Genomic DNA, 15,064 nt, shown 5'->3' on the forward strand with positions numbered 1-15,064 from the left:
GCATCATAAAAACACGTCAGTCACATGTTTTTGCATGTAATACCCATCTAACTATACTTAATTTAATTGACTGGAGCCATTAGTGATCAGCATCAACTAGTTGGCGTGGCAAGCTAGTAAAAGTACAACGAAAACAATCGTTCCCATGTAATTAAAACACAACGCCATATTAATCTTAATCCGTGTTTATGATACTGAAAGACAATTTGGCATAACAAGTCATACACTGTTAGTTCCATTTGAAAACGCCGACTCTCCAACACAGACACTACGGAGCGTTAACAGCAATAGAATAACATTAGCGAGCTAGCTAGTAGCTAACGGCTCAAACTCCGCCCGGGAGAGGCGCTAATGGGCGTAAAAGGACCAAGTCAAAACGCTATCCGATAACGGCGTGTGTGCGTAAAACAGCACACTTACTTTAGGGAGTCTCCCAGCGAATGTGTGCCAAATTTACGGGATTGTCAACACGATTTCGCGATGAAGCGAAATTAGCTGATTGCAAACAAAAGTTTTCGATGCGCTGTCACTTGCTTAGCCCCGCCTTTAGTACTGCATCTACCAATGGGCAGGTAGATTTCGTGTTTCCATGGGACCGCTGAATTGAGTAATCCAATCCCAGAAGGCTTGAGATTTCCGTGTCTTTTGTGTTTAATTCAGTAGCAATTTTCACAATAATTATATGAAGAAAATATTATTTTATGACAACAGAAAATATCACAGTGATAGAGAATGAAATGCAGCCTTTGGATGCTTTGTGTGATTCCGTTATGTAGGGTGTTGTGTAATATTACTGCAGAAAACATTTTAATTCATAAAAGAAAACACTAATAACATTACACAGAACAAAGCAAATAATACAATTACATGAAAATCATATTTAAAAAATAAAATAAAATATAAAATGGTTATGTTCATCCCAAGATTAACATTTTGTTGTTGTTTTTAATTATTTTGTTGCCTGCATTATAATTCCCATTGATCAAATCCACATACATGCAGCTTTTGTGGCTCGAGTCAGTGGGGGGGGGGGGGGGGGGGGGGGGTAGTGCATCATTGACTGCAGATTGAGTAGATAATAACAGAATTGATGCTAAAATACGTTTGCAGTCACAAACTCACGTTTGGTCAATCATGAGAAAAGAGTCAAGCAAGGGTTTGGTTTCATTTGTTTTATATGACATTTTATTTCTAGGGACAGAAAATGGGGAGGCATTAAGACAACTGAATACAGATATTCAACAATTATTACTTAAACTAATTATAGCTATATATAAGAGGTATTGCTTTTTTCTATGTACAAATGTTTCAGAAAAAGATGCTGTAAAATCAAAAACTGATGTTATGATGAAACCTGAGTACATTAAGCTTTTGAGATTTATATTAAAATGGTATTCGTTCACTGCAGTTTACATTGAATAAATGCCTAATACATACAGTAGATACATTTACAAATAATACATAGGTGCACAATTGCACAGGACATCAATATTCTGTGGCTAAAAGAGTGCTTCCATGCTCTTTCAAAGGGCTGTAGAAGAAGTCCACAGATATAACACCATAGGATTTAATAGTCAATGCAGCGTGTACATAATAAGACATTTAAAAGTAGCTCTTTGGATTTTTAATATAAATTGACAGTAGTAACCATAATCTGACATGCAGGGTATTCCAAAAGTCACTATACGCTTCCTTTTTTTGGTTTTGTTTCAGGTATCGTTCAGACAGACGTGAGGCTATCTGTATTTGATAGCTTGGGCTTTGCACTTTTTGTCACCATACCATTCCTTTGCGCATGGCTCACCAATCGGAGCACCATTGCAAAATTGCTGCCTGGCAAGAAAATGTTCTGTCCCTTACTCCAGTTCAGCACCAGATTGACAAGATTTATGGCCATCACACGGCTCCAACATGGTACAATTTACACTATCCATGGCAAGTTTCTCGAAACAGGGTCTTTTCTTGGTAAACCATGCAGCGGAAGGCCTGCAATTGCAAAGCCAGGGAAAGTATATCGGGAGGGCTGCAACGGAACTCACCATCAACAGAAGCTCAAATCTAAGAGTGATAAAGCTACACTCCGTATTAACTTCAGGTTTTGTTTTTAAGGCTTTTTGTGGAAGATTATGATGCTGACCAAACGGAGGTCAGAAGGGGGTTTTAACACACACCGAAGCAGCCACTGAACTAAGCTTTTGTTGATGCTGTGTTCCAGTGCAGTAGAGCTCTCCTGGCTTTGTGCTAATGCCTACTCTAGAACTGTTTTCATCAGTTGTGATAGTAAAAGGCCTTCTGCTGCGAGGCTTGTCAAGAACAGATCCTGTTTTAAGAAACTTGTCATGGATAATGTAAATTGTGCTCCGCGTTGGAGCAGTGTGACAGCCATAAAGCTTCTCAAAACTGCAGTTGGGGACAAAAAAATCGAAAAAAAAGGCAGCAATTTTGCAACTCAGCTTCAATGTAAATTAACAAGCGATGGACAAAGGAATGATTTGCGCTTTCAAAAACTGCTAAGCCTAAGATTTCAAAAATGCTGATGACCTCACCTCTCTTCGAATGATACCTGAAATGGCATTTTAAAAAAGGATATAGGCATCCTTTGGGACACCGTATACCTGTTTGTCCTTTCATCTATTTATTGAGATACTTAGCCACCGATTGGTAGGCCATGAGGACCTCTATGTCCTTTGGGCAAGTGAAGCGAAACTCATCCTTTTTGTAGGCGTTGTCCAGGTAACATTTTAGGCCTTTCAGTTCTGCAGGGATGTCAAAGTTGCGGTATTTCTTACACACCACCTGCGGACGATAGATACTTTTTTTTTAAATTCCTGAAAGACTTGCATGGAAATCTGCAGCAGTGGAGAAAATAAATAAACAACCATCCACACCCACACACAGTACACACCCTAGTACAATTTAGTCTTTAATAAACCTAACATACATGTGTTGGCATGTGGGAGGAAGCGGAAGTACAAGCACGAGGAGAACATGCAAGTTCCACACAGGAGGGCCAGAACGCCCAAGGAGACGTAGAACCTTAAAACTTTGAGGTATTACCAAAGGGTGAGTAGTGTAAACTTTGTTCAAATGTTAATTAAAACATGGCCTGTTCATTTAAAAAAAAAAAAAAAAGTGTGATGATGAAGAAAATTTGACATGAATTAATAGACTTTCTTTTTTATTTGTCCGTATTTTTCCCTATGGGACAATTTGATTGGAAATCGGAACAAGTTGGCACAGATTGTGTTGAACGTTGCTGGTTGAACTGTAGCTATTGTAAAGAGTAACTCAACCAACAAATGTGCTGAGGCTGGTTCTTAATTGCGGAATTAGTTTTGACTCACATAGGGATTGCTCAACATGCGGGCCAAATCTGACGTTCCAAGTCAGTTTATGTGGCCCACTTGCCTCAATTTGTCATTGACTTTGGTTCATAACTCGACGTAAAACTGATAATAACCTAATGCAGGAGCAATTATGTAATAAGATGGGACGATTATTAGAGGCAAGGGACAAGAAGTGTAACTGCCTTGTGTTCTAGGCACATGTGTAGTCTGTAAACAAATACAGTGCAGCTCAGCTTCTGGCATTAAGAAGTATTGCTTAGTCATATGCTTTAAAAATAAATAAATAAATAAACAAATCAATAAATAAAAACGTGCGCAGGACAAATGTGACTTCCAACAGCATTGAAACAGTCACTCTCAAGCTCTTCAGATAAAGCTAAAGCAGTAATTGTGTTTTTATAGCATAATATTTCAGACTGTTCAAACATTTACTGTTCATTGTCCATTTCCTTAAAAGAAGAAAAACAATGGATGTTGTACTTTCCAAAAAAGAAAAGATTAGGCTGTTGTTATTGAATTCAAATTCCATTCAATCTATTCCTGTTCACACAAAAGAAAAGCAGTTTGTTTTTTCATTTTGTTCACTTACTGTACCCAATGTGAACCGAAGCCAAGGTACGTACGGAACTGCTTTTTGGGGTATATTGTCACACCCCAGTCGATAATATATTCATGTGGTTCCGACCTAAGTGGCCCAGTGACGGGTACCAAACTGCGGTGTTTCCCGTGATGAAAACAAGTTTGTCATCCCCTGCCCTTAAGGGACAAACGACAATAGACCAAATAGTGTGTACAAAAATGTCTGACCTTGACAATGTTGAGTTTGGGAAGCAGGTTGCAGTCGGCCAAAGTAAGAGAGTCTCCATCCAGGTAGGGACGAGAAGACTGCGTGGCGTTCGGGTTCTGATCCAGCTCATGAGGCAGCGGCGTCTCAAAGTACATGTTGAGCTTCACCAGGGTTGATAGGAATTTCTTCTCTAACACTGAAACACCACAGGTTGTTATTATTAGTAAAACTAAAGGAAAGGGCACGGGCATATTTGGACCTTTTTGCACCCCAAATATAATCAATACTTGTGAACATCAAACCATCCATTTTTGTAGCAGTTAATGCTTTTTTATATGCTCACTGAGCTGAAATCTCACAAGATTCATGCATAAAGAAAATGCTTTGAAGTTTTTATTTTATTTTAAGGTATCCCCCCCCCCCCCCCCCCCCCAAGAAAGAATGTGTTCGACTTTGGAGGTTTCCACTGTTGTTTTCAAGCTAGAAAACTGAGCCCCTAAAGTCCATACATGTGTCAATTAAGATGTACCGTGGTCTTAAAATGACAAAAAGGCATTTGGTAATGTGCTCCTTTGTAAAAGTGAGTAGTTAGCAGTAATAATCAGTGGGGAATAACAATGTACTGTCTGTGTTATATAAGTGTTTCATCCTGTAGCGTGTATTAAAATGAAGTATTTTATTATTAAAAACTACAATGGAATGTGAACCTATTTAATTAATGTTTTTATTATTCCAAAAATATTTGTAAATATAGCGTGATTTCAAACAACTTTTTCCAAAATCATTTAATTATTAAAACATATTTTTTTTAACACATGGCTCGTCGGTTTTCAGATATTTTGAGGTTACAAATGCCGCACAATTAACCACGTGGTTTGCGTTACGCAGCACAAGATAACACGGCAAGTTACCACAGCACTATATTTCATTAGATCTTTCTTCTTTAGATCTATGGCCTATAAGTGTTTGTTTTTTTTCATACACACAGTGATTATAGTTATTTCTTCACTAGCGCATTAGCATGGGTTCAGCCAAATTCAGACAAATCGGGACCACCGCCATAAGAACGGAACTCTGCCTTAATCCTTGAACCCCCTGCACCCCTAAAGTTCAGTCCTCAGAAGGAAATAAATACAATTATGTTGTAGCGTTTATCTTACTGTCATTTAATCCAGGGTTGGGATTCTTTATATATGCTGAGAATTTACGGAAGATGTCTTCTCCAACTGACAGGGACTCCTTGTATCGACAGCACAATTTGGGATACCTGTCATCAGAAGGTCAAATGTGAAATCCAATGCAGAATAATGATGGAAAATGTTTTGATGAATCTAGGCTATGTGTGGTGTGGGTGTCTCACTTTGGTGGCGCTAAATTCTCCTCTAGAAACTCCTCGATCTTGTTAATGTCCGTTTTGACGTCACCGTTGAAGAGCAGGAATGGAGGCTGAGACCCCGGGGCCAAGTCCTTCAGCACATCCGGTGCTCTGTCATGCCACAAATGTGATTATAGTTCAATGAAAACATGAATGGCAGTGATGCTAACAAGAGACAAAAAAGGCAAAAAAATAAGCTGAAATGATGTCAGTCAGAAGCAGCTTCAACACGGAAAATAGCAGCTCTGCCATCACCGTGGTAACGGCGTATGACATATTGCACAATGGTCCTTGCACCGGACTATTGCTCTATTTGTCATTTCAAACTGCTCTAATTGCAGTTTTCTAAAAATTGTACCGGCATTACAAGATCACTAGCAACCTTTTATTGCTCAGTGACTGTTTTTATTTTTTTTTCCAATGTCTTTATGTCGCAAAAGTATTCTCTGTCAATTAACTGTCTGTTGAGCGGCTCCAACTACTGGAGACAAATTCCTGGTGTGTTTTTGACATCCTTGGCAAATAAAGATGATTCCGAATCTGACTGATATGGTGTTACGTGAAATGAATTTTTTTTGTAACAACTTGAATAATCGATGGGATGATCGGTACAATAATCGATTCTAAAAATATTAGATAGCCCCGCCCCGGCCCTAAGTGAATGTGAAAGATTAGATTTGATATAGGAAACGTTCTGAAACATAACCCCCAGCATTAAACGACTGTTGGAATACTGTTGGGTATTTTAGGTTCATTCTAAAATTTCACCCAAAAGATGCAGTGCAGAAGACCTTTCCTGGCATACCAAGTATGTCGACTACATCACAGATTTCATTGTGATATTCTAGTAAAATGTCCAACCCACGGAACTAATGTCCAACCTATTGCAAATGACTGCTTAGTATTGTCAAATGTCAACCAACACATTTTTTTGAGAAGGATCAATCATGAGTCTTTTTTGATTTTATTTTTTTAAATGGTGCTTACCTCTTCATGTCGACTGTGGTGAGTTTAAAGTTGGCCCCCTTTAACCAGAGAATCATGAAGAGTCTCTGAGAGAAAGGACAGTTGCCCACACTTTCAGCATCACTGCTGGCCTGGGAGAAGACAGACAATATTTACAAACTAATTAAGCAATTAAATGTTCTTTGTCTGGCGGTATAGGATTTGATGTAGCTCAACTTCACATGCTATTGTCATTTCGTACTTACTGTGGATATAAAAAAATATGTGACCTATAACCTGTAGCCTCCAACTCAATAGAATTCAAGAAGGGGGATAAAAATATAAACAACTGGGATAATGTGATTGCACAAGTGTGCACACCCTCTTATAAATGAGGATGTGCCTATGTTCAGAGTAAACAATCAAACTCATGTTAAATGGGAGTCAGCACACACCTGCCACCACTTAAAGTGTTTCACCCCAAATAAAGTTCAGATGTTCTAGTAGGCTTTTTATGACATTTGTTTTTTGTCTAGCAGAAGCCTGAAGGTTTTGTGCTAACACTGCCAAATGTTTCCACCAGCATCCTTCACTGTCGGTATGATGTTCTTGTGGTGATGAGCAGCGTTGTTTTGGCACCGAGCATGCCTTTTGAAATTATGGCCCTAAAAAAGAATGTCTGGCACAAACACAACACTAACTCGCATCACCAAAAGAACACCATACCTACAATGAAGCATGGTGCTGGCAACACCATGCTTTGGGGCTGTTTTTCTTCAGATGAAACTGGGCCTTTGGTCAAGGTGGAGGAAATTATGAAGAGTTCTAAATACTAGTCAGTGTTAGCACAAAACCTTCAGGCTTATGCTACAAAGTAAAAAAAATAAAAAAAGAAAGAAAGAAATCTGGAAAAGCTTACTAGAACAACTGAAGTTTATTTGGGGTTAATCAGAGGTAGTTTAAATGGTGGCAGTTGTGTCTCTATTTAATATGCGTGAACGTGTAATTCTGCACACAGCCACATTACAGTTAAGAGTGTGTGTAGACTTAGTTGTTTATTTTTAATTCCCCTTTCAGAAGAATTGTACAGGTTTTAGGACACATTAACGGTGGAAAATGTTTTCAAATTATTTATCTTGGTCTTATTTGTTATATCACAATTGGTGTGTAGACTTTTTATCTTTGTTGTATTTAGACAGCAAACTAATTGCAATCGAATCAACAGTACCTCTGCACAGTAAGCAACACCGCCTATAGTGCATTCCCTTTTGCCGCAGTTGCTTCAAGACACAATTAATCATCAATTAACCGGTTGCTTAACCATCAATTAATCATGGTGATGAAGTATTTTCCCCTAAACTTTCCATCCATCCATTTTCTGAGCCGCTTATCCACACAAGGGTCGCGGGAGTGCTGGAGCCTATCCCAGCTATCATTGGCAAGGAGGCGGGGTACACCCTGAACTGCTTGCCAGCCAATTGCAGGGCACATATAAATAAACAACCATTCGCACTCACATTCACACCTACGGGCAATTTAGAGTTGTCAATTAAACTACCATGCATGTTTTTGGGATGTGGGAGGAAACCGGAGGGCCCGGAGAAAACCCACGCAGGCACGGGGAGAGCATGCAAACTCCACACAGGCGGGGGTCAGGGATTGAACCCCGGACCTCAGAACTGTGAGGCAGACGCTCTAACCAGTCGCCCACCGTGCCGTTCCCCTAAACTTTATTTCTTATAAATAAAAATGTATTACTATTGTAACATTATTGCTAGGGCTGTGCAAATGTAAACCATTCCAAAAACTAAATACATTTTTTTTTTTTTTTTTTTTTTTTTTAATTTGGCAGCATTTCGATGCATTTTATTGCTTCAAACTTGACCCTGAGTCAGGGAGGTGACATTTTTATGAGTGCTCTGATGTAATTACCCCAACCACAATCAGATACAAAGGTAATTGTAGGGTGTCCCACTTTAACAGATGAGAGCTTGATTGATGTGTTGTTGAGCATTGACAAAAAGGAAATGAAAAAAAAAACATTAAATGCATGTAGAGTCCAGATTAATAAAAAAATGGAACGTTAAAAAAAAACACTGAATAAAAGCACTGCAAAATCAGTGCAGTTTTTCACTTAGTTTTTAATGGCGCAGTATTAAAAGACAGGTACACATTTTGAACCCTTTACCTTCGACATTTACATCTTGAAGCAACGTTTTAACCATGGAAACGATACAAACAGTCACACTGGAGTCCAAAATGTCATGGTCATCAGGTTTTGCATTTGGCAGAGGGCCTACAAACAAATCGACTGCAACCAAAGTTTCACTTCCCTTCATGGTAGACAGGGCAAACTGGCCCATTGGGCGATATACTGTAGGCGAATGCTAGGGTGGTTAAAGGGGGTGCCACAAAATAAAATAAATAATAAATATATATAATATAAATAATCATTTTTAAAAAATACACCTTTAATATACTGTGATTATATTAGTTATTATCATTAACTCTCACAAATGGAAACACTAACAGAGAGTCATGTTAAAGCACTGTCCAATTGATATCATTACAAATGAGAATAGATAAGCAATATTCAAGCAAGTATAAGTTTTGTTTTTGAAAGAAAAGTCACGCATGCCGCAGAACTGGCAACCCACCTCAACGCTATTACACGGAGTGTAAAGGCCACCTCATGAAGAACGTATCACGGAGGGAGAGCCTAAAATGATTACATTTGAATTTAACATTCAAAGATTATGCTTTTGATCAAATAGGGAAAACGTGTGTTAGCATATACATATATAGCACCTTTAATGGGCCTGCCATATTTGATATGGCGGATATGTTCGTAAACTATTGCAAGGTGAACTTCATAAAGGGGAAACTACAGTATTTTAAAATCAATGCTATTCAGTTTCTTTTGTAAGCATATGTCAATTTCAAACGAAGGGGGCAACCAAATAAAATCTCGCCGAGAGCGCCACATTGGGTAGGCCCGGCCGGCTCTGCTGGCGGAGGTATCAAAGAAATAGTTTGGAAATAGCATGCCAGTCGAAGTCGCTTCTGGCTTGTGCATCTGATCGAAGTGTGATTACATCTTGCCGAGCCTGCTCTGCTCCGCTCAGACTGTGGTGAATCCAAAATGTGCGGAATTTCAAGTGGAGCGACGTTGTAAAGTTCACTCTCAACATGGAGGATGCCTGTAGTCTGATCTAGCCATTTTTCCACAGCTTTTCCCTTTGTACTTGGAACAACGCAGGTGGAGAGAAATGTTTACTGTTGTGAAATATTGCGACTTAGGATGATGTAACTGTGTGCTGTAAAACAACTAGTAAATAATATTAAAATATAGACAGTACATATGTATGTTTGCTATTTTTTCATATCAATTAATATCCAAAGATGTTAATTAATTTATTGATCAAGGTATTTTTTAGTTTGTGATTTCTAGGGTAAAAAGAAAATGTAAATATATATATATATATATATATATATATAGTTGTAAACTATGAAATTTATGAAAATGAATGCATGTAATGTGTTATTTTTTGGTTTCCATTAACATATAACAATTGTTTTGTGTTTAACTAACATTAATGCAATATTTGTGTTAAACAATTGTGTAAAAACAATTGACAAGCAAATATGAATTCAAGGTTTCCTAATTTTTCAATGCATTCAAATACTTTTTTACTACATCATCGAAGGCATTTAAAAACAGAAGAAAACACTGGCGGACCTCACCTTTACAAAGAGCTCAATCTTCGGAGTGTCACCCTCCCCTTTTAGGGCCATCTCTCCCCTGTGCATGCACAATTCTTGCGTTTCTGCAAATTAAAATTAGGCTTACAAAAGTAAATAAGACATCATCTCTCAACGATATGATGAACTGTTGTACTCACAGTGGAAGTCACACTTAGCACGGGTTGTTGTTTTGTTTATTTTTACTCCACTTGTAGTGTTTTAAGTTAATTTTCCACCTCTCGCTCAAATCCACTGTCTTCTCAACTGTCAGCTGCTGGTATTTGGTTGGTGACAAACCACACCTGACAATCCACAGCTCCTCCCAGCCTTACCTGTCTCACCTGTAAATCTGGTTCTTTCTTCTCAGCCTTGCAGCATTATCAGCAAAAATAAAATTCATCCTGTGTCTCACTGTTCGCTCTCTTTTGGACCTCTTTTCCTTTTCTATTACTGTAGCAAACTAGTATTATGAACACTGCCGAGCGCCAAAGTGCAGCAATCCACAATTCCAAAATTGCGCCAATATCTGTCACAATGGCCCCAGCCATTTTATTAGGGCCTGTCAGCCTATCCCAGCTGAATTTGGACAGGTGGCGGGGTACATTCTGGACTGGCGGCCAGTCAATCGCAGGCCACATACTGTATAGACAAACAACCATTCACACTTACACCTATTGACAATTTAGTCATCAATGAACCTAACATGTTTTGGGAATGTGGGGGTAAGCCAAAATAACAGGAGAAACCCCAATCAAGTAGGGGGAGAACATGCCTTGAACTGCGCGACAAAAGGGTTTAACCACTAACCTACTGCGCTGCTGACAAATAGGAAGACAAACAATTCAGCACTTCAATTGTCGGGAGTCATAGCGGAATCGCGCACCCCACCCCAGAATGCAATTGGCTGAGTGTAGTCCATCTATCCCAAATGTCTTTTGTCATTCTTCCTGAACCAGAAAGTATTCTGCTAACCAGAGGTGGATAGAGTAGCCAAATATTGTACTCAAGTAAGACTACTGTTACTTTAGAATAATATGACTCAAGTAAAAGTCAAATGTAGCCCAAATGTAGCCCTCCAAATATTTACCTGAGTAAGAGTAAGAAAATACTCAGTCAAAAACATACTCAAGTAAAGACTAACTTGTAACTTCTGATTTAGGAAAAAAAAAATCAAGGCAGGAACGTCAAATAAAATAAAAAAATAACAAATGAGAATCCACACACCTGCCACTATGTCAATTTTAAACTGCCCAAAAACCAAGGACACATGCATTGGGCCCTACAGAAACATTATTTGCATTATTCACATAAATAACTTCATGAAGAAGCTGTTTGCTGACCAGACTAGAACGTGTGTGTGTGTGTGTGTGCGTGTGTGTGTGTGTGTGTGTGTGTGTGTGTGATTTTGTGTGCTTGCGCACGAGAGAGAGACCACGAGAGAGAGAGAGAGAGAGACAGAGAGAGAGAGAGAGATCTGCAACTTACAGCAAGGTGTTTTCTCAAGTTAGAAGTGGGCTGAAATATCCAAGTTTGGGCAGTCACAATTTAAGAGCTGCATGACAACGCTGTTGTTTTTCAAAGTCTGTAAACACGGCTGGGTTTTTTTTTCCCCTAAAATGAGTCACTTTGATTGGCCCACGAAGGGTTTGTGTGCGGTCATGTGACTACCTTGTGTCGTCTGATTGGTGAATTGGAGTCAAATGACACTAGTAATCACGTTGGATTGGCGCAACGGCGCCCTATGCGGAAGTCGATGAAGAAGTCTAAAAATAGATCATCCACGCACTAATGGATAAATAAAAGTAGTGAGCGGCATGTCGATCAGTATCGATTCTTCAGAAAATAAATACTCAAGTCAAGGTAAAAAGTAGGATTCATTGAAACTACTCTCACTCGTACAATTTATCCAAAATGCTACTTGAGTAAATGTAACGGAGTAACTGTAGTGCATTACTCCCCACCTCTGCTGCTCACAGTTTCCCAAACTATTGAGCAAAGGGACCACTTTTACATTAGAAAAATCGTACCACACAACTGAACAAAGAATTTACAAAAAGTACAGGCCTACTGCAATAGTGATCTTATTTTAAATTACCCACAAACTGACGTACTCAGTGTGAAATATGGGCTTGCTGAATTGAAGACAAAGGTGATATCCTCCAGGAGGCCGTGACTTAGTCAACAGGTGGACACACATACTCATCTAATGGAAGCGCATTTCATTGCTCTGTTGGTCACTATACGTCGCTGGCATAGATAAAGGAACAAAGATATACAGTATTCATAACCAATAATCATTTACTGACAAACTTAGATGAGTTCCCGCGGCACCGCTAAAGATCTCTCACAGCAAACTGTTTATGAATCGTTGTGCTAACAGAAACATTTAAATGTTTCATTTAACGTTTATTTGGTTGTTGTTTTTGTTCATTCTTGCCCAGACGGCATGGTGGGTGATCGGTTAGCACATCTGCTTCGGAGTTCTGAGGTCTTGGGTTCTAATCGAGCTCCGGTCTTCCTGTGTGGAGTTTGCATTGTCCCCCCCGTGCCCGTGTAGGTTTTCTCCGGCTAAGCCTGCTCCGGTTTCCTCCCACATTCCAAAAACATGCTCGGTAGGTTAATTGAAGACTAAATTGTCCGTAAGTATCAATGTGAGTTTGAATGGTTGTTTGCTCGTGTGTGCCCTGCAATTGCACACCCGCGACCCTGGTGAGAACAAGCAGCACAAAGAATTGATGGATGGATGGAAATTCTTGCCCATTTTAATCAAGCTAGAACCCTTTCCCCAGAATTCAAAACGGTACCATCCCGTTGTCTTCAATCGACCTCGGTGAATCAGGATGTACACTCCTGTCATCTTAAAGGGGATATAGTATGGAAAATTTTGTTTTTATCCAGTGCAGGGGTGAAACAATTCATGGGTAACTCAATAACTAATCAAGTATCATATCAATCAACAACTATTTTGATAATCGATTATTCATTTACAGACCTTCTTTTAACTGTCCAAATCCTCAGAATGTCAGCCTCTCAATAGTAGTCTCTGATTTTTGTAGTCCTCCATGAAAGCAAACTGATTATCATTGTTTTTAATCAAAATAAGACATTTACAAACATCTGCTTTTACTTTGGAGAAGAATTGCCAAACTTTTTCTCAATTTTCTGACGTTACGGGCCAACACATTAACTGAATTTCCACGTGGTAAAGGTGGAGGTAGCAATTTGTGTATGCAGATGTGTTTCCTCCATGTGCCATATGCACGGATCTGCAAACTAATTGACAAGTTTGTGATGTGTATTCAATGAAGTGCTGCCTCCACAAGTGAAAATGCTTTTATTCTCTTTACGGCAGTCTTCTGCAAGAACCCGGTTGCCTCATTCTTTACCATCATTGGCCAGGGTAGCGAAAATTGTAATCGCCACTGGCCCAGCAGTATCAGGGACTGGGTGAGCTACAAATGCTGATTGCAGACTTTCTTCAAAAGTGTGTATGAACCTCGCTGCCGGACGTGTGACTCGTTTCAACACTTCGAAAACATTTGCCAACAGCCAGCCTTCCTTCCTGCATAGCAGGTAGCGTGAGTCAGCAAGAAATGTGACTATTGCACTCAGACTGAACATTTCCAGCAACATGCGCTTCCTGTGCATTCAGGGTTGAACCGACTCGTCGAATTTACCACTCCCCAATGACGCTTACAGCTTGAAGTCGATTATTCGCCAATCACGTGTTTTGCCATTAACAACATGGCCGGCTCGCAAAAATTAACAGGTATTCGGTCAGCTCAGCAAACTAGCAGAGGTGCCTCAAGCCTGATATATTTGACTAAAAATGAGACCACTTGCAAAATATGCAAGTCTATCCTCAAATAAAACTAATGCTATCTGACAAAGAGTCTTTAATACTACCGTCAGCAAATTCACCAAACGCCCTCCTGTAACAATAAAAAGACAAACTAAATTCTGCAGTGTCTGCTTAGATTGCAAAATGACGACAAGCTGTGGTCGATCAATAACCTGTTTAGTGTGAACATGAACATTTAATGTCACCAAAAAAAACCCATCCAAATAGCGTTTCTCTCAACCGTCGGCCTTCATCACGCTGACACACACCCACTATCCGCTTCTTCCTTGCATTGGCCACACCCCCCGATTTACTCATCCAACCATCGATCATTCATGGTCTCGCAGACAGTCGGAAATTGTACAAATCTAACCAGTCCATGTAACAGAACGGCAGAAATGCTACATTCCTGCAAAGCATTCCTTCCTCCTGTACTTTTGAAAATTGTATCCTATTATTTAGGGGTGTTCGATACCACATTTTTGTAATGTAATCTGATATTAATGTACCGGTCACATTTGAACCCGGTTTGAACTGGGAGTTTTTTTTTTTTTTAACCTGCCGCCCTCCCCTCTGTACTGGATAAGAAGAACGAGAAAACTTAAGCAAACCCCCGGGCCGTTGCCTCCATTGAGGGTCAATCAACCAGCGGGGGGCTATCGGTGGACATCACCCCCAACCTAAGGTTTTGGTTCAGTTTTGGTCAGAGGTCATGGGAGAGCTAGCCAAGACCCTCAACCATGGTATCTCACTCTTACCCACCATCACCCAAATGTGCATTTTTCCCCATTTTGGGTGAAGACCATTCACAACATATTCTGCATGTTCCCACTAAATTGTCCATTGCTGTTAGTGTCAATGTTTATCTGTGAACACAACTGGCTGGCATCCAGTGTAGGGTGTCAACTGCCTCTAGTCCAAAAGTGCTAGTTTCAATTTTGTGTGAAGTCCATTTACAACATACATTGCGTTTTCTCACTTAATTGTCGATAGGTGTGAAGGTGAGTGTTAGTTTTTGTCTATAC

At 39.6% G+C, this 15,064-nt stretch overlaps 3 protein-coding genes across 15 annotated transcripts in view; 1 reads left to right on the plus strand and 2 right to left on the minus strand.

The window, feature by feature from the left end:
* Nucleotides 1–537, minus strand: part of pnpla7a (patatin-like phospholipase domain containing 7a) — a 55,485-nt gene extending 54,948 nt beyond the window's left edge. For all 13 annotated transcript variants that reach the window (XR_009769912.1, XR_009769911.1, XR_009769910.1 and 10 more), the window contains exon 1: nucleotides 421–537. The gene's annotated coding sequence lies outside the window, so the exon portion shown is untranslated. The remainder of the gene's footprint in view (nucleotides 1–420) is intronic.
* Nucleotides 1–15,064, plus strand: part of fut7 (fucosyltransferase 7 (alpha (1,3) fucosyltransferase)) — a 40,958-nt gene that overhangs the window by 15,093 nt on the left and 10,801 nt on the right. The gene's annotated exons all lie outside the window — the stretch shown is intronic.
* clic3 (chloride intracellular channel 3) lies at nucleotides 1,169–10,475 on the minus strand. Its single transcript, XM_061699206.1, has 7 exons — nucleotides 10,357–10,475; nucleotides 10,199–10,281; nucleotides 6,497–6,606; nucleotides 5,495–5,620; nucleotides 5,295–5,401; nucleotides 4,155–4,330; nucleotides 1,169–2,796 (listed from the first exon to the last, which is right to left on the minus strand). Exons 2-7 carry the CDS (start codon nucleotides 10,262–10,264, stop codon nucleotides 2,632–2,634), a joined length of 750 nt encoding a protein of 249 aa, XP_061555190.1. The 5' UTR covers nucleotides 10,265–10,281; nucleotides 10,357–10,475; the 3' UTR covers nucleotides 1,169–2,631.

Source organism: Phycodurus eques, chromosome 15 (genome assembly GCF_024500275.1).
Source record: "Phycodurus eques isolate BA_2022a chromosome 15, UOR_Pequ_1.1, whole genome shotgun sequence".
Taxonomy (NCBI): Eukaryota; Metazoa; Chordata; class Actinopteri; order Syngnathiformes; family Syngnathidae; genus Phycodurus; species Phycodurus eques.